Source organism: Xiphophorus maculatus, chromosome 22, assembly GCF_002775205.1.
Source record: "Xiphophorus maculatus strain JP 163 A chromosome 22, X_maculatus-5.0-male, whole genome shotgun sequence".
Lineage (NCBI taxonomy): Eukaryota > Metazoa > Chordata > Actinopteri > Cyprinodontiformes > Poeciliidae > Xiphophorus > Xiphophorus maculatus.
The window spans coordinates 14,283,437-14,308,577 of NC_036464.1; the positions used below are offsets into that span (position 1 = coordinate 14,283,437).

Here is a 25,141-nt window from a genome sequence, read left to right on the forward strand (position 1 = left end):
TTTATAAGGCAAGAAATCCCACTTATTAACCTGACAGGGCACACCTATGAAGTGAAAACCATTTCAAGTGACTACCTCTTGAAGCTCATCAAGAAAATGCAGAGTGTGTGCAAAGCAGTAATCACAGCAAAAGGTTGTTACTTTGAAGAAACTAGAATATAAGGGCTATTTTCAGTTGTTTTACACTTTTTTGTTTAGTGCATATTTCCACATGTGTTATTCATAGTTTTGATGCCTTCAGTGTGAATCTACAATGTCAATAGTTATGAAAATAAAGGAAACTCATTGAATAAAAAGGTGTGTCCAAACTTTTGGTCTGTACTGTATATATGAATTTGAAAAGGTGCAAATTCACCCAGCTGTTAAACAACGTCTCTATCTGTGTATTAACTATCTCTGTGATAAAAACAAGAAAACAAGAGCCTCTCACACAGACATCTGACTAATGTGTGCACATAGTGCACGAGCAAGAATATGTGTTATGCCTTTAAATTTATCTGGAAGGAGGCTCTTACTGGAACACTTTGTCTGGGTTCTGGAGGTGGGGTGAAAATTCAGCCAACGAAAGTAAAGCCAAGTATAGATGATTCAGTGCCTCATTCGCTCTAGTCTGCATACAGTTTCAAAACATGCTCCCAATTATGTTGCTTTGAAAACACTTATTTCCAACAAAAACACTGCAAATATAGAAACTTCCATGCTTTTAGAACAAGAGAAAAACTTCATAGTAATATCTGTGTTTCTTTTATTTATTTATTTTTGCAATCAGGATGCAGAATATAGAGTTAAACAAACAAGATGCACACTGGCAACTGGACTTAATGAGTATCTTTTCCGTGGGATGGGAAGATGGGGTATGGGAGGGCATCAAAATGAAAACATGTTGTCTTAAGTCCTAATTCACAATAAGAGATGAGGGCTGTGCAGGTAAAATCAACTGTGCAAATGAAGATAGCGTACAACCTGAGCTGCAAGAGTGGTGCTGAGGGTTAATGTTAACCAGCTGCAGCACAAGGACAGAAATGTATGTACTTCTGAAGACAAAAATGAGCCTCCCCTCACACACACACACACACACTCACTCCCACCCATTCTTCTCCCTGTGGAGACCTCTGCAGAAATGTTGTCCTGTCCACGTGTCCCTGCCTGCGGAAACACAACTGGTGCACACAGCTAAATGGAGGCAGTTCATTAGTCCTGTGTGCAGCCTAAACAAAGTAGCAAGCATGAGGTTATAAGTAATTGACAGTAAACAAAGTAAATCATTTACATTTTGTTTAGCTCAAAAACATGCTGACAATTACGGCCAAAGGAAGATTCTCTAGATTTGCCATTAAGGTTCTGGCAATAAAATGTTTTCTGTTACTATACCATCCAGCTTTCAATGGTTGAGAAAAAGAAGTTCAATCCTAAACATGTACATCCTATGTAATAATAACGCAAATTACTTTCAAAAGGGTTTGAACACGACAAAAATTATGGTTTTTGTCGTAGTGTTTGTCGTAAACTGTCTGTTCCATCTGCACAGACAGTTTAAAAAGCATTAAAAAGCACATTACTATTAGGGTATGTAGAGACAGGCACAATCATAGAGCTGTATGATTTCTTTTGGCTGGTCATCCAATGAGACATTTCCTGTATGGACTCTCCCACCCATCTGCAAGTGTTATTATACCCCCTCCAGACCCTTTCTCTAACCCCTTCCTGGAAGTAGAGCATCCTGTTGAATAAAGCTGCAATGGTGAAAAATCTAATAGGCATGTCAGTCAAAGACTGACTTTTACTTTAAATGAAATATTGTTCATCTTTTGGATTGAATAACATCTACAAGCTTTGTATTCTTTAAAATTGGAATCACGATTTACTACGAGTTTGTTCCCAGAAAACATGGCCCATTGTAAAGTGTGATTAGAACAGGTGGCAGTAATTAATCAATGTAAAAAGAGTACAATGAATTCTTACTTAGAAATAGTTGTTCAAGAAATGCATGCAGATTTTGATACTGACAACTCTTTCCATAGAATAAAATGTAGAAACAGCAATGTCAAAGCACAGGAAATGTGGTGCAGTGCTGTAAAATAGAAAACGGATTAGTGATGAAATAAGTATCCCTTTTTATTTTGAAAGTTGGGGAAGTTGAGTCAGAAGTGCAAAGACTGAGACGTAAGGCTATCCCAAGTGAATCTATGTGGTATGTCACCAGACTGTGAAAGACAAGATGAACAAATAGTTTTCCTAATTAAGAAAAATGCAGCAAAACCTCAAATTGAAAATACATTATTGTCAGTATGTCAATGATATAAACAAGTCATATTGGTGGTTCAGAGAAATATAATAAGTGAGAAGAGGTTGAAGACATTAAATGATTATGATCTTTTGATCTTGAGAAAACATGGCCTTAAACACATTCTTAAAAAGAATACAAAGTGAAAATTTACTATAGAGTGAAAAAATATATGGCCCAGTGAACAATGAAACAGCATTTAGTCTCTAAAACTCCAGATCAGCAATTCAGCCCAAAAATATTTAAGTTCAAAGGTATATTTAAGTTTGAAGTAATCCTTTGATTTTACTAACATGTTGCTTTTGATTGGAAATAATGTTAACATTTTGGAGTGGAGTACTGTTGCCTTTCAGCAAGAAGCTCCTGGGTTCACATCCCTTTCTTTCTGCATGGAGTTTGCATGCATGGGTTCTCTCCAGGTATTGCGGTTTTCTCCACAGTCCAAAAACATGACTGTGGGGTTGATTGGTCTCTCTAAATTCTCCATAGGTGTGGGTGCGTGCATAGCTGTTTGTGGTGCAGCCACAGTCCTGACCCGAATCTGATGGTGAATCCTTGGAGAGAGATGGAGATTAGGGCAGAGCTCTTCGGAATCTGTTGAAAAGTAGTAAGACATTTAACGTTTTTCAGCATATTCAGCAAATTAATATTTTGATGTTCACTGGGGTGCATAAAAATCCTTTCAGCAACTCTGCAGGTCCATGGAAGCTTCCGCAATACATCTACACCCAAGCTTGAGGTGAGTAACTACTGCTGGAAGTGTCCACTTTGTCAGCATGTTCTATTTTTTTCTGTGCTTTCTTCCTGTCTGGCCCAAGTGTCTACAAGTTCTCACATGAAAGACGAAAACAAAGACGCTCACATAGCAGTGCCCTTTATAACCACACTTTCAACAGCTACTGCTGAGATGCACATTCCACTGCCAAGGAGACGCAAGGAGGGGTCGGAAAACCACATGAAGGAAAAACGAACAAGTGATTGAGGAGAAGAAGAAAAAGGAGCAAAACTAGGAGAATTTGTGACAATATCTTAAAACAGGAATTTGAGATATTTTTGAGATGCACTTCAATTCCTGTCTGTGAGAGGATTGAATCAGCAACATGTTGTGAGTGGCAGCTTTGTTTGTCTCTGATACTGCAGTTTATGGTTTCCTTATTCACTTGTGCAAGGAAACCATAAACATCTGTTAGAGCAGCTCTTGGGAAAGCTATAACTCTGAATAGGCCTTGTGTCCATGTGTTGTGTGAGGGCAGTCAGAGGGAAATAGTGATTGCTATTTATAGAGCTTTGAAAATACCACCACTTCCTTTAATCTCCCGGTCTTTGGCCAACTTTTCATGCAGAACGTATTTCAGAAAGAATGAGCTTAAGGAGCTGAAAGGAGAAGGGAATGGCTCCATAAAATGACAGATTTCCTGTGTTACATTGTAAAGTTTCTGAAATGCAAATGTACATATTAGCTGCTGTATCTTTGTTTACCATTAATAAAACTTGTACTTTCTTAAAGCATCACATTTGTACCCATAACTGTCACATTTCTATGTGATTCTTTATAATTGTTGCTTGCTGTTGTTTCCTGTGTAAAGTTCGTTGATAGAAAAATTGCCTCCCAGTGTTAATGATGGCTCTTCTGATAACAGCTAACAAGGCTGGTAACTGTTTCCAGGCAAACTTTCTCCATCAGTCTCAAGCCACATGGGCTAAATTTGTATTTCACAATAATCAATTGTTGTAGACACAGAGGTAAAACAAACAAAAAAAAACATCTCTAAATCACAATGATGAAAATATTTACGATTTTTTTTTTTTGTTATATTAGAAAATCTGGTTTCTAAGTGACTCTATTGATCTAACATTTAAAACGGCATCATTCGTTTTGAAGCTACAAATGGACTCTTTTCAGAAGCTTCAACTGAATTTTAATTCCTCTCATCTGTTTGCAATTATTCATTAATCCACCAAGTGGCACCATGGAGTACTAAAAAGCTGTCTTATGATGCTGTGAATTTTTTTTTTCCCTCTTACAAATTTCTTCTAATTTATGATCTGCAAACATATTTTATGTTAGACAAAGATTACCTGAGAACAAACAACAAGTACCTTTAAAACCTTTGTCGCAATAACTGCCATCAAGCATTTGTCTGAAGTCGCAACAAGTCTCTTAAATCTATGCTGGGGCATTTTGGTCAGTTCTTCAAAGAGGTGAATTATTTCAGCCACACTGGATGGGTTTCAAGCATGAATCATGAATTTCAATTATGAGGTCATCCCACAGCATCTTAATCAGATTTGAATCAGAGTTTTGATTAAGGCCAAAACCTTCATTTTCTTTTTTTTTTAGCCAATCAGATGGGTACTTGCTGATGTGTTTTGGATCATTGTCATGCTACACCACCTGAATTAACTTAGACTCAATGATGTCACAAACTAATGGCCACACATTCTCATTTAGGATTAGGAAGGCTTATTGTTCATAAGCATACACTTTAATTAGAAGTGTAAGGATGAGATTGACTGTCCAGTCAGTCGCTCTCATCATAACCAAAGTAAAGCCACAAAACAGCAAACTACATTATATAATCAAAAAGCAGTAAGGACTAGAGAAAGGACAGAGCAGTTTTTACAAGAGAGTGAGAGGGCATGTGTATACACGAAAATAATAAATAGCACTGATATTAAATCAAGCACTTTGCTATTTTATATAAAGATTAAAAGATTATGATGGGATAAAGATCTTTTTCAAACAAAGATTATTTCTCAGTAGCAGTAAGCAGTATGTAGCATACTAAGAAGCAAAGAAAGAATTGGGGAAAAAAACCCTACATTGTTGCATCAACTGTATAAGAAAGAGGGAACTACATACACATTAACAGCACATTGCACAACACAGCTGTACCATGTCCTCAGGCCAGGACTCTGTCTGCACCTAAAGGTCAAGGGTCAGGAGGTTCAGGTCAGAGTCCATCACTACTCCCAGGTTTTGGGCCTGATCGCTGGTTTTTAGTTGTAATAACTGAAGCTGTGCATTGACTCTTCCTCTTTAGGTGCAAAAATAATAACTTCAGTTTTGTTTCTGTTCAGCAAGAGAAAGTTTTGGCACATCCACACATTTATATGCAAATAGCATATAGTACTGCTATAAGCATTTTCAGGTAGTGTCACCAAGATTATACTAGGAGAAAAGCCATTTGACTACCTTGTTCATAAATATTGCATCAGGACTTTCCATTTTTCATGACACTGACACTTTTAATGACATGAATACCTGCTTCTGAGGAACCTGTTTAGAGCATTTGCCATACTTTTTGCATGTCTATCAAAAATGTTTTGCAGTTTGGACATTTTTTTAGAGAAATGTGCTAGCTGTCGTGAAGTTGTGAGTGGTGTGAGAAATGCACCACACCAATTGAAAAAAAAACTATAAATACAGACTAGTTTCTTCATTGTATAAGATCTAACAGGTTAATTAGACATTTTAAAATGTTTAAATTTACACTGTTTTTTTACAAAGTGCCATTAACAAGTAAATGTGAACACCTTTCCTTATAATTCTTATTTTACAAACTTTTTCAATATTTTATCAGCACAATTTAGATATGGTTTGTATTGCTATTTTTTACTGCCAACATTATTATTTTTAACTTGATTAAATTATTAGATATATGAAATCAATGTACATCATGAAGGTCATATCTGATGACGCCCTCCACTACTATTGGTTGAGAAATAACATTGACGGATTCTGGTTGGATGTAAAAGCCAGGAAGTGAGATAGTAACCAATCCCCAGAATAAAAACGTTTGAAAGCAAAGATTTGACCTGCCTGCTTCTTGGAGCTGCACGCTCTCAGCCCATCATCATCATCATCACCATCACCAGCATCAGCTGTTTGAATCAACTTTATAGTTTATATTTATTTTAACAATCGAAGCTTGCAGAGCAATATTGAACATGGCGGCCTTCAAATTGGTGCTGATTCGCCACGGAGAGAGCAACTGGAACCAGGAGAATCGTTTCTGCGGCTGGTTCGATGCAGATTTGAGCGAAACCGGGGAGAAGGAGGCGAAGAGAGGAGGACAGGCTCTTAAAGGTGTGGGGGCTACTGGCGTTTTATAATTGTCTGCGGCAATCCGGCGCGATCTTATTCCAGACATGCAACAGTGAGTTGCATCATTGCAGCTGCATGCATCAGGTCGCAAACCGACACTGAACGAGATTGAAAGAATGTGCTTTTTGACGTGGTGCGAGTGCAATAACATTACACAGGTTGTTGAAAAATGTTTATTTTCCAGGTCAAGGAGAGATGACAATGGGTTACAGTTAAATAGTCAGCTATTAGTCGGGCAAATGATTCTTCGTCATTTTTCTAGCAATAAGATACAGAAATGTTATAAACGAAATCAAGGATCCTGTTGTGTAAATCAAAAAGAAATTTTAAGAAAAATCATTTTATGTCTCCTCAGTGATAAGAAATATCATATTCGTAGCCCTAATTTACTGTAATATATTCATATTAATATTTTTGGCGTTTTTCCTTAATTGTTCATAAAACATGTTTCAGATAACTTTCATTGCATTCAGTTGTGCAGTTTTATTTATTTATTTATTTATTACACCCTTTCACAATAAATATCATCACTAGGCACTACAAAATAGCTTCATCCACCAAAGGACTTTTATTTTAAAAAAGCAACAAAATTGGCAGAGAAAACCATAAATGGTTGTTAACTAGGAAAATCCTGAATAGTGCATTATATGCAATGTAGAATCCAACTGAGTTTGAATTTAATTCACATGCATCTAATTAATTCCAACTCCTATCCAAATCATTTGGTAAGATTTATAGATCCAGTCAAAGTTAGACCTACTTGTGGAATACAATAAATTTCACTGATGATCTATTTCCAATTGTTAAAAAATAATCTAACATTAAATTGTGACAACAGAGATTCTGGATTATGTTTTAAGAGTAAAATGCAAATTTCATATTCTGCAAATTGGTCCGAAATGTTGTGATGCTAATAAAATAAGTTTATGTTTAACACAATTGTCTTTGTGTCTCTATCTGCATTTCACAGATGCTGGTTTTGAGTTTGATCTCTGCTACACCTCGGTACTGAAGCGGGCCATCAGGACCTTATGGCTCGTCTTAGACGGCATTGATCAAATGTGGGTGCCAGTCCACCGGACCTGGCGGCTCAATGAGCGCCATTATGGAGGTCTAACTGGGCTCAACAAAGCTGAAACAGCGGCTAAGCACGGAGAGGCCCAAGTGAAAATCTGGAGGCGCTCATTTGACATCCCTCCTCCCCCCATGGGCCCAGACCATGACTACTACACTATCATCAGCAAGGTTTGATATGATTGTCTCCAGTGTAAATACACAGACAATCAGCTATGTTGGCATTCGGATTTTGTACATGTTGACTGGCTTAGTGCTTGCACATTATAACAAAATGGAGGCATGCCTTGTATATTTTTTCAGTCAGGTCTGAATGATAACTGAAATACCTGCAATATTTAAAGGACAATATTGGGTTAAAGGAATTGCACATATAATATGGAACGAAACATGATAACCGCTGGAATTCAATTCCCTTATGTTTGCTTGCAGCACCCTAATGTTATTGCCTAACAGCATGTCTAGTGAGAGTTAATATGTGACTGGCACAATAGAGTACTTCTGGATTTAAGTTCAAAGTTCAGATAAGGTGGAATGGTCATATTTTGAAATGGTTAGGCAGATATAAAGGTCAGGGAACCTTCCAAATGTATCGATACCCATTTAACTCTTTGGATTTTGTCACAGCTATGAACTTCAATTTATTTTTTAGGGATTTTATGTGACACACCAAAAACTAGCACATAATAATCAATTTCCCTTTTCTTGCTGATGAAAAGCATTCCCACAGCATGTTGCTACTTCCACACTGCAGGGCTGGTGTTTTTGGGGTGATGTGGAGGTTTGCATGCTGGCCAAAAAGTTAAACTTTTGCCTTATTAGACCTGAGCATGTCTCCCTTATGTTCTCTATACATTTTCTGGTCATCTGCAAGAAGTGTTTCTTTTGGGTTTCTGTTATTAATTATTCTTTCCACTCTCCCAATAAAGGGTGTATTACAGTGTACAATTAATCATTGTTCTGTCAAATGACCCTCCTATACCTTCGGCTCCTTGGTTGCCTTTGTGATTGATGATCTCCCTGTCCATTCTGTCAGTTTGGTTTAGTTTTCTGCTATACCTGTCATTTAAACAACTGATTCAACTAAACATTTCCCCAAATTTATCGAATTTACAAACCTGCTTCAGACAGCTTGGTGCAAGCACATATGTAAGGCACCGGTTTGCGCACCATTTGGAAACCAATTTATGTCCAAATGTTGGTAAAAGAGTTCAAAATATCTTTTGTTTCTTCTTTTCTGTAAAACCTTACATTCTGGTGTGGCTTTCTTTGCAGGATCGTCGCTATGCAGACCTAACTGAGGACCAGCTGCCATCCTGCGAGAGCCTGAAGGACACCATTGCACGTGCACTGCCTTTCTGGAATGAGGAGATTGCCCCTCAGATCAAACAGGGGAAACGGGTGCTCATTGCTGCCCATGGAAACAGTTTGAGGGGAATTGTGAAGCACTTGGAGGGTGGGTGCCGATGCACTTTACAATTCACTCTAAAAATATATTCTTCATTACTTGGTGTCAATTTGTTTTCTTTGAACACACGTTTTCAACAAGCAGGATTGGCATGCAAAAAGTTTCCTATAAATCAGTGGAATAATTTATCCATTAATGAGAATTAGCTTTCTGTGTGTAACAATCCATAGGAATGTCAGACGAAGCCATCATGGAGCTGAACCTGCCAACTGGCATCCCGATCCTCTATGAGCTCGACAAGAACCTGAAGCCAGTGAAGCCTATGCAGTTTTTGGGAGACGAGGAGACTGTACGCAAAGCCATGGAGGCTGTTGCTGCTCAAGGAAAAGCCAAGAAGTAACAAGAGAGAAATGAATAAATAAATAAACATAATAGTCTATTTAGTGTGCAGGTATAAGTAATCCCTGAAAGCTGACCTCAGATTAGTGTGTTTCCCAAATGCTAATATGTTTCAGGTTCTACAGTATGAACAAAATGCTAGAGATTGTTCTTCTGGCTTCATGCAGGGCAAATCACAAACATGGATGGATATGTTTCAGAGAAATTGAAAGCACAGCTCTCAAGAGACAGGAAAAATGATAACCTTAAAATAATATTTATTAGGACTTGTTAAAGCTTGTAGTAAAATATATTTAATGACTTGAATGAAACTCGAATGTTGCCATAAGCTAGAAGCTCATAAGATTTTAGTTTCGTTTCTGATGCTCAACATGCATAGTATGTTTGCAACTAGTAAGAACTTACATACTCTTTCTATGTTTATTCTGTGTTTTTAAGTAGTCTGTTTTCTGCACCAGGGATAAGGACCAATCTTCCCCTGTCCTTGTTTAATGTGTGGGACAAGGTGATGCATGTGGCATTTTGAGTACAGTATGTGCTTTTATTTGCTCAATTTTCAATGTTTACTTCAGGAAAACTATTCAAAGGAAACAGCTGTCAAATTTTTCAATCTCTTGAGAGTGGGATGGGATATTTAGAGCAGGTAATTGTTTTCCTTTCACTGCATGTCTTTAGGCTGTGTACCATGTTTATGAATGTTGTCTGTGGTTTTGTCTGTAATCTAGCAACCTTTGTCTCTCTTTGAGCATTGACTAAAATCTCTTTGTAAGTATTACACTGTATAAAAAAAAAGAATAATTCCCTTATTTTGCTAAGAGTTCACCAATTTTACAGTGCTAAGAGCAGAGTTTTTGTGTTGTTTCACCATATTTGGTTTGCTATTGGTTTAATGTGCCTCTCACCATGTCCTACAGTATTGTTGAATGCTTGCTTGTTTTAATTTATGCAATGTATTGTGTGTTGCTTAAAAGAAACATTAACTAATAAATCAAAAAGTGTGTGTATGTGTGTGTTGTCTTCCTGCCTCTTTATGGAAAGTACTTCTTGGAGAAGGTGATTTTAAATATAAACATCACCACAGGGATGATGATTCTAGGGTGATGTGGACTTTTGCTTGTTGGCCAAAAAGTTTAACTTTTATCTCATCTGACCAGAGCATGTGTCCTCTGTGTCCTCTATATGATGTGCCATGTGGCAATCTGCAAACAGTGCTTGTGGCTTTCTGTAATCAGTTGCTTTCTTCTTCCCTCTCTCCCATAAAGACTAGATTTGTGAAGTGTACAATTAAAAGTTGCTCTCCTTGACCCACCTGTCAGTTTCAACAGGTGGCCATGTCTTACTGTGTTTGTGCTTCCAACAATAATGTCCAAATGGTTACCTTGGGGATTTCAATGGAATAAAATGAGGCCACGCTGTCAGTGTGAGTGATTTTGATAACGCTTCTGCTGTTTTAGTTTGACTGTTCATTTGCTTCTTTGAAAATATTTAATTTAAATCTGTTCTAATAAAACATACTTTAATGCTCAAAGGAAGTGAAATTCTGGGGTAACAAAACAAGTTTGTTTTTTAAAGAATCAAACATGAATTGCTGCTTGCAGACACAATTTCCACTAGCGATCTGCATTACAGTGGAATGGAAAGTTGTAGTTATTTTATTATAAATATTATTATTCAAAAAGAATGGGCACTGTAGCGACCTACAGTTGAACACTTCTATGTGTGTAAATAGTCCTTTTCATTCCTTGGACAGTAATTTGATCACTTCGATGACAAAATAGTACTTTAACAAATATTTTAAAAATAATGTTTTTACCACGGTTCAGGGAAGAACGGTTGTGTTAACACGGAAGTCCCTCGGAAGTAAAATGCTTGACTTGGACTTCAACTTCCAGAATGCAGTTCGTGTAACAACGACACAGTAGAAAGCGGGACAAAAACTTGTGATGGAGCAGTTGTAGCACTGGAAATCCTCGGTCTTGTCATTTGGGTTAAAGGTTGTCATAAACTAATCATAAGACTCGTCCAATGGAGAAGACTTCTGAAAATCAAGGAACTACGCGGTAAAAGAATCTCGTTGACGTTGTTGTTACCACATGGTTAAGTTTGTAGGCGCGTCAACCGCCGCCTAGCTTAAACTCACTTCCTGGAACGGCGGCTTGCTAGTATTTACTATTATTAAGCTACTGTAAAACGTATGTATCTTTCTCTGTGTACGTATTTTAAGACTCTTACACATGCAGGAAGTGGCTGTAGGTGAGTAGAATGATCGTAAGTTAAAGAATAACAAGCATGTTTCTATAAAGCTCTGTGCACCTTCTTTGTTGTTAGCTAGGAGTTAGCTTTGTGGTCGTTTGTGATTAAAACGCGACCGTGCTGTGATGACATTTACAAGTTCGCTTAATCTCATTATTGTCAAAGCGTTTAAACATGTGTTAACGCCTAAGCCCCTTAAATAAGTTCCTCGTGTTTTCATTTACGTAGCAAACTCGGATTGGTAGTCTTTCTCAGTTCAGAGCTGGAGTTTTCCTGTGTGCGGTGGAGCGAGAGCTCAGTTTGACATAAACATGTGACGCTATTGCGTCCTTTACTTTTTTTTTTTTTTTGAAAACAGCCTGTTTGAGTTGCATTTCTGTCGTCTTAGTGAACGGACATCCATTCGTGAACGATCTACAAAGAGTCCTGGTTTGACTTTTTAGAGTAGTTGAGGATTACTTCTCCCCGAAGCACAGCAGCAGGACACCCACCACATTGTGAAGCTTTGCAGCAAAAATACCAATTCAGGTAACAAAATGACATTTCTGTATTTACGATTCCAAGATAACGAGTGCATTTTACAAAAGTTGAAAGAATGCATTTTTCGTTAAAACTTTTTTTTTTTTAATGTTTTGTTTAAAACAGCTTAATATTCACTAAACAGAGCTGTGAATTTCTTATATGGCAGTTACTGGGTCATTTTTTTTGTCCAGTCTGCTCTGCCAGCTCTTACTGTATTACGTAGGTACATACAAAGTAAATACTTTACTGATCCCAGAGGGAAATAAAATTTTATGCTATTATTGCCCTTTTTGAATATGTATTTATAAAAAAGAAATTCAGTTAACTGTGCTGGCCAGTTTTGCTCAATTTGAAAGGAGTAGCTACCGACTTTTTACCACTTGTCTACCCTGGGTAATCTAAATCTTTGTCACGCATAACGTTATGATCAGCATAGGCACCTGACTTGCATTCAGTAATGCAGCCCCATATGCAAATAATTGATACATTGTTTTGACACTTTTTCATCAAAACTTGCATTAACTTCTTCAGTAGTTTTATTCATTAAAATGTATTTCAGTGGGGCAGCACATTCTCACCGCTAGCCTTCAGGAAATTGGCAAAATGGGTCCAAATAAAATGGCTAAAATATCACACACTTGCAACACTATTTATTAAAGCCAATTGGCAAATCAATTGGAGATGACCTGACCCAGTCATTTATCCAATTTGAAAAGAAAAGTAATCTACTTTAACAGCTCTTTACACATTAAATCCTTCCTGCTGAGGACTAAACCTGAATCACCTCCAAACCAGACATAATGAAGTTGCTTCTGGAAAATAAAAAAAAAATAAAAATAAAAAACTGCTGAAGAATTTGTGTATTCAAAATGACTTACTGAAAACAAAATGCTGAAGATGACTGACAACAATACAAATATTTAAAAGATTTTAGTTTAATTTAGCTAGGGCAGTGTTCAGTCTTCTAATTCGTCTCTCAGAGGTGTCTACTCTTTTTCACAACACTAAGTACTGATACAAAAAAAGTTGGGAGTGGTAAAATACAAACTGTTTACTGGTACTCCCTGTAACTTCTCAAGGCCACAGGCGCCAGATCCTATGCCTCCTTGCTTGCACTATGAAAGGTTCCCAAGCATTTTTTTTTATCACAGAAGCTGATGTGTCAGCTTCTGTGATCTCCAGCCTGTTGGAGATCTACAGGCTGGTGTAGATCTCCACAGCGGCCTGAGCGCCGTCTGCTGACCTTATAACCTGGTTTTGCTTTTGCATATGTACTGTGGTTTCTATCACTGAAATTTCTGGCTAAGGATGTGGAAGTGGTTGTGCCAAATAAATTTCCATTTTCAGCAAATTCAGTACTTTTTTCATAGTAGTTCATCAAATCAAATCTTAAAGGCATACTAAACAATGAAAGAAAGAGGATTTGGATTCATCTACCACTACTAGTAAAACTCCACAAACAAAACATGACTTAAAGTTTGGTGAATACTGTCCTGTTGTAGGCAATTTTCAATAAGTCCACAGGTGTGTTTCTCAGAAATGTGACAACAGCTGAACTTGTTGAACGAAGATATCTTTTTTTCTGTTTGCAGTGATGGATCCTGCTTTCCAGCAACACTCACTTTCACATTTCGCATCTTTTCCCCAAGAGACTCCAATCAAACCATCTCAAGTCCCAAACTTGATTTCTCATCCGGCACCCAGGAGAGGTTTGCCTCTCCAGACTCCGGAGGAATGCAGCATGAACAAGTTGAGCCCAAACTGGCATCCAGCAGGAATGAAATATCCGGCAGCTCTCGTTTCAAGTAGTTCAACAAACATTGTTTCCCCTGTGAACTCTTTGTTAAAACACAAACTTGGTCCTCTGAAGCCCTTTTCTCCATCTCATGGCCATGTTCTGAGCAGCCCGGTTAATGGTGCCACTCCAGCAAGGGAAAATCTGGGTCCTCAGCACAACATGATACGGTTGGGCTCAGGATATTTCACCTCACCTCAAGTTGTTTCAGCCAGCCAAACTAAGACTCAAACCTCAGCTGAGAGAACTTTTATTCCCACTACATTTAATTCTCCATCTCCTCAGTCTGGGAAGAATATAAGCAACCCTCTCCCTTCCTGCCCCTTCAGACAGGATCAAGGAACTGAATCCAAGATCCCATCCTCTAACTCAGGAAAAATCAAGAATGTGTCACAGAGAGAAGACCCAAATAAGGTAATTCTTTCTCTCTTTTAACATGGCGTTTCTGTGGCATTAAAGCAGAAATTAATGCAAAGTGTTTATGATTCTTCACACTTATTCTGCCAGGCTCTGCTCAGCAAACTAAGAGATTTCCTACGCAATGTTCCTCTGTACAAACCTTGTGTGAGTGTTCGCTCTGAGGCAGTCAGAAAGTTTCCACGCATCCTCATACAGACTCAAAGGGATTTCTTCCTGGTGTCAAGCAAACGGCTGTGAGAGAACTTCCAGAGTCCAGCAGAGAATGCAAAACTATTAGTTATAGATTACCCTTCAGACACAGCAATGTAGCTCCTGGACTATTAAAAAGCCTTTTTATTGGCTGTGTGTAGTAACAGAATTATATTTTGCTTGCCCAATTTAAAGCATAGACAAGGACTGGTTACCTGTTTCAAAAGGTAGAAATGAAAAAAAAAGAAGTTTAATTTTCTCCCTCATACTGTTTCTACGATTTTAAAATCACTTTTAATGATAGACTAGAGAAAGTACAACAATCCTTTAAGTTGTCTCCAGCCATATGGAGCATATTCTCCCCCATCTGTTGCAGAGCACTGCTGGTCAGCTGGGGGCAAAATTTCTATAAATGAGCACATTTCTGGTTGAGGGAAATACACAGACAGTTGTAATGTAAAAACTAAGCTAGCATCACCCATCAGCAAATGATATTCTTAGTAAGGCAGCCCTGTTTTCAAACTAAGACCAGCATGTTTGTTAAGCTAACAGACAACCCGACCTAATAGTCAACTGATATTTAACAACACCAGAACTTCTGCTAAATTTAAGAACAATTCTTTATTACAAGTACATACATAAAAATAATAAACAAATGTTTTAGATATAACTATTGTTAGTTTTAAATTCAGGTTTAACAACTGACACAGAATGACATTGAACTTGGGAACCAGGTGGTGATTTTTGGAAACTCATCATTTATTCCTGTAATGATCATCATATTAGATTTATAGAGTTCAAAGTTAAGCATTAGACTGACAAGAACAGTTATTAACATTAACTCTCCAAATCTGTGCAACGAAATTTTGTTCTGTATACACCCTGTGCATGCAAAATGATAATAAAGTCAGTCTAAGTCTGTATAAATAAACAAATGAATTCATTAATCAAATCAGAATAGTACCATGCGGATCATAAGAAATGACTCTAAATAATTTTGCCATTACTCGTTATGATGACATAATGTTATAATAACTCAGTGACTTAGTTGATTAGCCCATTAACTGACATGTATTTGAATGAATAACTATTAACTATTGTTATTTATTTATTTGCTTTACTGTTTTAGAGCAACCAACATGAACAGACACGTTCAAGAGAAAGCATTATTCCAGGTAATATTTTTATTAACAATTACTTTTTCAATATTTGAAAAAAAAAAAAAAGAAGAAATTGTGACAATTACAGTTATGTATTAACTTGTTCAGTCTCAACTTTTTAGTAACTGAGGAGTTTGATTATGGCTTGCAGCAAATGAAAGCACAAAATAAAGTTTCCCATTTGTTGCGACTGGGATGATATGAAATTTATTTTGCGGTTAGTCAGTAAAGCTACGCATCTAAAGCACAGTCGCACGCAGTGTTCAGTCCATCCGCTCACTTATATAAATAATCCCGCCGTTCGCTCTGAACCATAAACTCCGGGATTAGAAAAGCTGCCGTCATTTTAAGGATGCTTATTGGTCCCCCGAAAAACCACAAAAACCCATTACATTCTCATCAATCAATAAAATCCTCCCAGGCCGAACTTGAAAATTGGAAGTTATGCTGCCAACACTTGGCTTCCGGCAACAAGTCAGGCGGAAGTGAGAGCGCTGTGCAACGCAGATAATATCCCGGTCTGACCACGGTGCATTAAATAATAAATAAACTTAATGAAGCTTCGAGGCAGATACATTTTCCTCGAATAATTTTAATAATCGATGTACTCGAATCACTCTAGGAATTGTTTAAGCCCTAAAGGACGGTCCCAAAGCAAGCATCGGTGCAGATATGTAGGTTGCTAGTTTTTATGTTTTACAACATAGCGACTCCACAGGTTAAGTGGTTCATCACGGTTATTTCAGTTTGAATCGACAGCGCTCCCATTGTGCAGCTGTCACGTTCGACTTTTAAATCTGCTCTTCCCCGGTTCGCTCCTCCTCACCGGGCTTTATTCTACGCACAGTGGTAGGAGACTAGGAGCCCGGCGGCAGGTAACTGGGGGTAAGGTCACACGATCACGGCGGGAGACGGCGCTGCTCCGTCTCCATTTATTTCTATGGAGTTTGCACTCATCCCGACGAGCACACAGCGTAATTCGTTCATGCAAAATTTCGAGCTCATATACGCAGACGTGCACACGCGGGCTAGCGATGCTACACGAGAAAGTTGAAAATTGTTCCACTTTTGTCGTTTTCGCTATCTGTCCGTGTGTTCGGTTCGGCCCGAGTGGAAGAAACGTTAGCTCTCTGTGTGTTTAGCCGTTACCAAGGAAACGAGAGGGGCGGAGTAACTGGAGGCACCGGAGTTGAGCTTTTTGTCATCCAGTCTCTTTGGTAGAAAGAGAAACAAAACGAAAGCAAACAAGCAATATTGTCGCCCTCATTTTATTGTTGTATTATTAAAATGACCCTATAAGCATTACTGAATTTAATTGAAAGGAAACTCTCTTTCTATTTATAGTGATGGATCTGAATAGCATATCCCAAAAGAGACGCTGGGAGGGGGAGCCTTGCTTTAAGAACACCAAGAAACCTTGTCACAAAGGAATAAACCATGGAACAACAGAGACAAACGGAGTTACTCCTGGCACCTTTCCAAGATCTTCACTGGACAGTCAGCCATCAACAAAAACCTCCTTGGTCTTTGAGTTGTCGCCTGAAACAGCAAACGGACTTCTGAAGTCTGAGCCGGCATGCTCAGCGTTGTCATCCACACTCAAACCCTCGAGGTTAGACTTAGTTTGTCCAAAGAAAACGCCATCTGCAGGGGCAAAGAAAGGCTTTATTACCACTGAGAATAATATAGTGAAGTTAAGATTAACTTCAACTCTGAGTGAAGGGAGTCCAAAGATTCAAAATGAGGAAAACCAAAAGAAGGACAAATCAAGTTCTTCTAAAGTTCATCATAAGGAGTGCAGCAAACCTCCACATGTTGGTTCGGTTTGTAGTAACTCCAACGCTGGCTGTAGTGTACCAGTTAAGACAGAAAGCAGAAAATTAGAGGGCATCTCTCCAAAACCAGCATCTAAGCCTAGTTTAAGTTGTAGCACACCAGAACGTAGTAAAGCCAGTCGTGTACGAAAACCAGTGTTTGTCCTTGACGACATAGATCAACTCTTCACCCCTGACCCCAACGTTTATGTTGTCAGGCCTGCAAGTAAGGCCCCAAAGTGTAAGATGGAAGAGCAAACGATAAAGTCACCCACTTCAAAGAAAAGTTCCAGCTGCAATCCAACAGTTACACCCATATCTCCTCCTGTCACACAACCTCTTCAGGCAGCCTCCTCACCAGCCTCTAACCTGACTGTCTTTTTGCCAACTGTGACTTTGGAGCGACTAAAACTGGAAGATGGAGGCATCAGACACAGTCCTGTCAATTCTTCAAGAAGTCAATCTAAGGATGAGAGTTTTAAACCTCAGCACAACCTCTCCCTGAAACCTAAAACCAGTGAGGGTTTGCGTTGCTCGGAGATGGACACAGCAGCCTCTGTGCAAGAGACTTCCCCTCCATGCACAAAGCCCCCACCATTAGAGGAGGAGGACAGTGATGGGAGCAAGAGGGGGAAAGAAGAAGACTCTATTGACGTTGAACTAGACCTTGGCCTGAGCATTTCATATGGTATAGATCCAAGCCAGAGCTCTGACAGCAGCGAGGACGAGGAGCCGCTAATCTCCTTCCAGGAGATGATGGAGCACGTTGCGAAGCCTCCAGACACGCCGCAGAAAGAAACCATTTTGGAGCCGAACACGCCAGGAAGTCGTAGCTCTCAGTCGAAAACGGTAAGCTCCTTCTAATTTGTGTTGTTTGTGCATAAAGTTGAACATACAACATGATCAATATTTAAAATTTGGTTTTGATGGGGGTTTTTGTCTCCCTTTACTTCATTTAGCACCTGCTGTCATCCTCCACAAAGCCAGGAGTCTACAAGAACAACCTGGACCAGATGTTGAAGGAGATAAACAGCACCAAGAAGTACATAATCCAGAAAAATAATCTGCATATTGGTTTTTGTCTCACGTCTCTGGACCATATTCAATTTATTTTCTCTTTTGTTTAAATGTTTTATCAGAGCAAAGGAGATTGAAGCACAACTTCTGTCTGCCTGCAATGAAGACCTCTTGAGGTTAGCTGAGTATGAGGCGGCAGAGGAGAACCAGGAGGAGATTGCCAATGAACACCAGTAAGAGAAACCGAAGCATATTGGCAGTAATACTCTGGGCTTGCTGGGACAAACATGATCTTAATGTAAACGAAAACTGATTTATAATTTCTTCTCCAGGGAGTTTCTGCAGCACTTCTCATTGATGTCTGCTGCAATCAGAGAAATCCCACCAGGGGAGATAGTTTTTAACCTGGAAAGGTTCGGCCAGGTCTTTCACCAGGATTCACTGCAGCTCAGGCAGTGCCACGTCAGTCCTCAAGGGGCCTCTCAGAAGACACTTATTTGGTAAGGCGTACTCGTGTGTGTTTGTTTATACACGTGGAGTCACTTTACAACTCTTAGTGCTTTGTAATAGAAGCTGTGTTTAAATACGTGCCCTAAAACACCAGTGTAGGCAATTTAACTATTTTACTAGAGTATTCTGTTTGCTCTTTATCAAACATAGGTGCTGTTGTTTTTCTGACTTTTGTCCCATAATCACAGTGCTTACGAATTGGTTACTGGGCAAAAGTTTCTTTTCATGTGCACAGCCAGGAGAAGCACTCACAAAAAGACTTGTAGCTGTAGTTGCAACAAAAGATGCCACAGCGAAGTGAGCCGTGTGAATATAGATTATTTTTCTAAACATTATTAAAACAATGATGAAGTAGATTGTGACAGTAGACCAGATCACCCAAATGCTCTAACCTGTGAATCATTTAATTTTCCTCTATTTTCAGAAAGTCCATTTACAGAGGCCACAGGAAGTTCCTCAGCATGCATAATTTTCTTGTTTATGCTTGAACTTTGTGCAACTTCCTGTACTGGAGCTTGTATTCAACAATGTAACCTCTGTTGGTCGTTGGCAAACTAATGGTGTTGAACCAATGTAAAGTTTCATCTTGTTTGTTTATGTCTCCTGTCTCGTTGCAGGTCCAGTCCTGCTCAGTTGAGACTGCACTTGAATGTTGGTCTGTTTGAGGAAGCTTACTGCAACTCACCATGTCCAGCTCAGGTTACCTGCTTTCTTTTCAAGGTACGCCCAACACACTCTGCAGAAGCTGCGTCACAGAAACTGAGAAACTGTTTTTAAACCTTCACCTGTTCTTCATAGATGATGTCGGTCCATAGTGAAAGGATCATATCCAATAAGATCCTGCGAGCCCTTTGTGACATCGCCTGTTCTGCTGCTTATCAGATAGGTTAGCATCTCCCCTCATTGGCTACTTTTTTTTTTTTTACTGAGGGAAAAGTGATGTGTTTTTTTTTCTGTTTGTACACTTAGTGAACAATGACAACCAGAAGTTTGAAGTTTGGGTTCCCAGTTTGGCAGATGTGACGCTGGTCTTTATGAACATGGGTGCTGCATTTGTGACACTCTTCCCCTTTGAGAGTCTGCAGCCATCATTCACAGAGGGAGATTTGCTGTGAGTGACTGCTCTGTGAATCAGTCACGTTGCTGCTTTGCATTTAGAAATAAGACATGAAATAACGAAGTCACTTTGTTTGAAATGACAAGGGTTTTTTTCTTTGTTTAGAGAGGATGTCTATCTCAAAAGTGAGTCTCCTACTAACAACAGTGAAGAGATCAGTTTCCCTGAACACAACTGCACAAACATCTTAAAGGTGAGCAATTAGGAAGTTTTAATTTGTTACACTTAAGATTGACCTTTATTCAGTAAAGGTTTTTCTTGAATGTCTTATAAGTGTTACCAAAATAAAAGTCTTGTTTACCCTGCTTTAATCAAACTCTGATTTGTTTGCCTGGAAAGTGCAGTTCATTTTTTGGAGATGTGAATGTGCAGTCAAACTCTTAATATGGACCCTCACCACAGGCGAGGGGGTGAAGAGGTTTTTTGAAAAGTTTTGTTTGTTTGACGCAGTTCAGTGTGAAAACGAACCACACCAACTAAAAATAATAAAAATGTTGCAATTTTGGCCCCACAATTGAACCAAATTTACTGAACTACCAGGTGTGAAAACACGCTAAGTTACCTTTTTTTTTTTATGCAACTGATTTTACTGTAACGAGACCTCGCATATTAGAGTGAAAACGAGAAAACCTTATCTAACCAGTTTCACTATTCCTCCTTGTTTTGCTTTTTTTGGACATTTTTCCCAGTACCTGTCTTACTGTATGGGGCTCTGCCCTCACGCATACAGCAACGATGAGCTGCTGTTGCTGCTTACTGTGGTGGGAAGAATCAGCCTTGACACACGGCTAATCCTCCAGTCCAACGTAGCAGTGAGCTGTCTGCTGTATACAATAATCAACAACATCAGTGACTGGTCTTCTGTGGTCAGTTAAAAAAAAAAAAAATCACTTCCCACTCTGCAAAAATGGCTTTTGTGTTCCTTTACACTTTACGCTGTGGTTAAATTGCTGACATCACATTATTTCTCCGCTGTAGCTGCCGAGAGTCTGTAAAGCTCTGACTGATTTAACAGATGATCATCACAACATGTGCCTCCTGGTTCAGCTCCTACCTGACAGTAAATGTGGAAAGTGAGTATATATTTTTTAATGCATTTATTTTAAATCTAGTTTTCTCACGTTATATTAACGATGTAAAAGAATCAAAATGTGCAAGTGAGATTACAAAAACCTAGTGGTTTCAAATCCTATCATGCAAAGTATTACATAAATATCGGACATTTTAGAAGTAAGGAGGGGTTCTGCATTTAGTTATATTATCTTTATCTCAGTTAAAATCTCATTGTTTCCTTCTTGGGTTTCTCTGAGTAGAGAACTCCGCCGCCATCTAAGCATGTGCTTCATCTCTAAGTTGTTGGATGGAAATTGCACCTATATCCCTGTGGAGACAGAACTTCCGGTAAGCTCTCTTAAAGTATTGGAGGCATCCGTTCTACAGAAGCTTGAATTCAGTCATGTTAAACAATGTCGTTTGCATTGTGGGCAGCTTGCCGAGTTGAGGCCGTATCTTCCTCAAATGCAACCCTCCGCCCTCCTCCGAAGTATCCAGCAGAAAGACAAAGAGGAGGACATGGCAACTCAAGACCAACAGGTGAGGACAGATTTAAGGAGTAGCATCACAAAAAGAGGATATCAATTTTATTTTTACACAAGTTTCTTATGCATTCCAGGCCTACTACCTGTGCTATAGCCTTCTGACTCTGACAAATGAGGCGTCCAATTTACAGGTCTTCACACCTCAGCAGAAGGTAACTTCTTTTTCTTTTTTCTGCAGTGCTGTTGGAATTCAGTTTAGTTTAAACAAATCACAATGGAATTTTGGATACTAGAAATCCAACTAAAGGAGATTTGTTTTTCTTTTTTATCTATTTTTTTGTTCTTTAGGCGCAGCTGCTTGTTTTGTCATCCGAACTGGAAACACATGTTAAATGTGACATCAGAGAAAGCGAAAAATGCCTTTACCGCAGCAAGGTGGGGATGACCTCAAAATATAAATGGGAAAAATGTATCTGGATCCGGTGCAAATACATGTGCATTACAGCATTTTCTTAACTAAACTGTTTAGGCAGATGTTTAAACCTGACTTCCTGAAAACATTTCAGTTTAAATTTTGTAGTGCATTTATTTTTAGGATTTTTCATAAAATTTTACATACTAACTACAATTTTGTCTTTTCAAGTGCTAATTGGCTATGCAAAACATAATTGAGGTGAATAAGAACAGTTAAGTGTCAGATTTCACGTTTTATTACTAAAAGGCCATATCTATCTACTTCACTGCTTTTAGAAGAAAAGCTGCAACAAAATCACAAAACTCCACAAGTTTCTCTGTTTTAGGACATTATTTTTGTACCGCCTTGCAATTTGGGGAACTACTTTAAATTTCTGATGTGGTGATGCAACACACCAATATATGGGCTCTAGTGTCCATGTCTAATAACTTGCCATTACAGCTAATAATTATCTGTTCATCTCTGTTTGCAAAGGCTGTTACCATGACACCATAAATATCACAAAGTATTGACATAAAAATTAAAGTCCATTTCTCCCAACCCTAGCTCCAGGTCAGTTTTCCAATTTGCATCCCAATTTCGCTCAAGTATAAATTCTTGACTCAAAATAACACCCTGTGACTCCAATCAAACCAAAATAAGAAAGCATGACCTCCTGCTGGTAGATGTTATTCATCACATTCCTTTAACTAGATTTTTTTTTTTTCAGTAGGCTGTGGCTTTAACATGAAAAATTACTATATCATCACATCAAAGTGAACATGAAAACTCCCCTTGGCAGGTGCAAATGTGAACATTGTCAGGACCAAATGTCCAGCAGTAGCCTTCATCATTTTATACTGAAAAAATGAAGGCTTATAAAAAACTAAGGTACAAAATGAGGAAAATCTCTCCCAGAGAGAGATATAAAGATGTTCCTTTTTATCATTAAATTATTAATGCAGATATTTCTTTACCAACTGAAACTTTCTATTGTTGGCTACATCGTCTGTAGCAACATCAGAAAAAGCTTTTTAATTAACAGGAACAAACTGTATATGTTTAAAGCCATGCATAATGTCTGTATTCCTCTTCTAGGTGAAGGATCTGGTAGCCAGGATCTACACAAAGTGGCAGATGCTCCTCCAGAAAACTAGACCTCTCAATGTATAGTACACATAATTACTTCCCTCACCGCCGCTTCTTTGAATATATTAAAACATTTTTCAGCCATTTGAACCGTCTTTGCAATGGTTTATAATTTTTGTTGCAGGGTAAGCTGTATGATTATTGGCAACCTGTGGAAACCTTCGGAAACACTGAAGACGATGAAGAAGCAGTTTTCATTGAAGACGATGAAGAAACCATAATTAATGAGAATGATACTTTAATTGCCGAAAATAAAGGAGAAAATGAAAAAACGGAGGTTAAAGAAGACATGGGAGTAGTTGCACATCCGGGAGACAAGGAAGACGACACAAAGGCGAGAGAAGCGACAGAGGAGCAAGTGACTGATGACTTGCAAGCAATGCCTGTGATGGAGCCTCAAGCTGTGGATGAGAAAATTGATCCCAGTCCTAAAGAATGTACCGACACAGAGACTCGGACTGCTGAAAGGGAAAAAACGCCACCCCCTGATGCTGTCATGTGAATCTCTGTCATGCATATCTTTTTTTTTCTCTTCTGGTTGTTGAAACCTTTTGCCTTTAAGTAAAAATTATTTGCACTTTTACTTACTGATTAGTCTTCTTTGAATATGTAACTCTCAGGTTAACCGTATGCAATAGTAGATTTTTATAAAACTTTACATTTGATTAAAAAAAAAAAAAACATTTAGAATACAAAGTTTACAGAGGTCAAGAGCATTGTAAATGTTGTTTTTTTGTGCTTTGCACATATTAAAAGTTATTTAGTTTGTTTAATACGTTGCTGAAAAACATTTTACAATTTTTCCGCATTGGTTTTTTTGTGCTATCGTTAAAAGGTAAAAATGTATATATTTTGTTAACTTAAGATTTTTTTTTTTCCATTAATGACATTTGGTCAGTAAAGCAGGCTTTGTCATGTTATTTATAAAAATGACCTACTTGTTGATTTCACTGTTGCATATTTTTAATTATTAAAATATTTTTAGGCCTTTTTTTCCAAGTACATAAAATAAACTATTTGTAAGTTTCCATGATGTCTTTGTATTAAAAGAAGCTATTTTATCTAGGGGCTGGTGACTAAAATTTCTGACTTGAATGTTGAAATGACAGGAGATTAACTGAGATGTAAAAATCATTTCATACATTTGGTTACACATAACATTTTTCATGGGAAAAATATTTAATTCAGGCTCATATTTGAAACCTGAATGAAATGAATTTCAGTTGATCAAAGGTAATTCAGTTAAAGTGGAAGTTGTACAGTGTAATGTATTTCAATTATTTGTTGATTTGAATGATTATGGCTTTCAGCTAGCAAAAAGCACCAGTTCACTTAGTCTAAAATGTGAATAGTATGTAAGGCAAAATATCAATAAACCAGAAATCATGGTGAAAACCTTTCCAGCAGGTATTTATTGATATCCTCCACAAGCAGGACAAGCAAGTAAAGGTCATTGCTCAGTGTTTCATCCAACCATTACTGGAAAGTGCAGTTTAAGGAAAATCTATGGTAGACAAAAATATAGTGGCAACAGGGATAAACCAAGCCTTGAGGATTGTGAAGCAAAACCCATTCAAGAGTTTGTGGGAGCCACCCCTGAACAATAGAAAATGTCAGAAACACTTTTTCTGGGTTATGAACAAGTGAGGCTAATTTGAAGTGGCCCAAAATCATCTTTCAGATGGAAGTCAGTGGTGCATTTCATTTAGACAAGGAAAGAAGGAAGGTTGAAGACGCACAGAATCTTAAACTTCAACAGTGAAATTTCCACAGTGGTGATTCAGGGAGAGCTGTCATCTGGTGTTTAATTAAATCCAAACTCAGTGCAGCCATCTGCCAGGAAACTAGTCCATTTCCATGATTTTCTCTGCTGACAAGCTTTAGTTGCTCACTTCATGTCCTAGAAGAACTTGGCACCAGCTCACACTGC

The 25,141-nt window shown here is 38.2% G+C and overlaps 2 protein-coding genes across 3 annotated transcripts; both read left to right on the forward strand.

Moving 5' to 3' along the window:
• Window positions 1–6,069: 6,069 nt before the first annotated feature.
• Window positions 6,070–10,277, forward strand: LOC102229411 (phosphoglycerate mutase 1). Its single transcript, XM_005801562.3, has 4 exons — window positions 6,070–6,374; window positions 7,363–7,637; window positions 8,742–8,922; window positions 9,105–10,277. Exons 1-4 carry the CDS (start codon window positions 6,236–6,238, stop codon window positions 9,272–9,274), a joined length of 765 nt encoding a protein of 254 aa, XP_005801619.1. The 5' UTR covers window positions 6,070–6,235; the 3' UTR covers window positions 9,275–10,277.
• Window positions 10,278–11,187: 910 nt separating this feature from the next.
• LOC102223120 (SMC5-SMC6 complex localization factor protein 2-like) lies at window positions 11,188–24,565 on the forward strand. 2 transcript variants are annotated; one of them, XM_005801626.3, is made up of 20 exons: window positions 11,188–11,333; window positions 11,915–12,054; window positions 13,641–14,257; window positions 15,582–15,627; window positions 16,957–18,275; window positions 18,386–18,468; window positions 18,566–18,676; window positions 18,776–18,943; window positions 19,571–19,673; window positions 19,752–19,839; window positions 19,923–20,064; window positions 20,176–20,263; window positions 20,760–20,936; window positions 21,049–21,143; window positions 21,384–21,471; window positions 21,559–21,663; window positions 21,743–21,820; window positions 21,957–22,043; window positions 23,161–23,229; window positions 23,336–24,565. In XM_005801626.3, the coding sequence occupies exons 3-20, from the start codon at window positions 13,643–13,645 to the stop codon at window positions 23,711–23,713; spliced, it is 3,840 nt and encodes a 1,279-aa protein (XP_005801683.2). In that variant the 5' UTR covers window positions 11,188–11,333; window positions 11,915–12,054; window positions 13,641–13,642; the 3' UTR covers window positions 23,714–24,565. The 2 variants fall into 2 exon arrangements, with proteins under 2 accessions (XP_005801683.2, XP_023183616.1); XM_023327848.1 differs by lacking the exon at window positions 11,188–11,333 and adding an exon at window positions 11,347–11,526.
• Window positions 24,566–25,141: the final 576 nt, after the last annotated feature.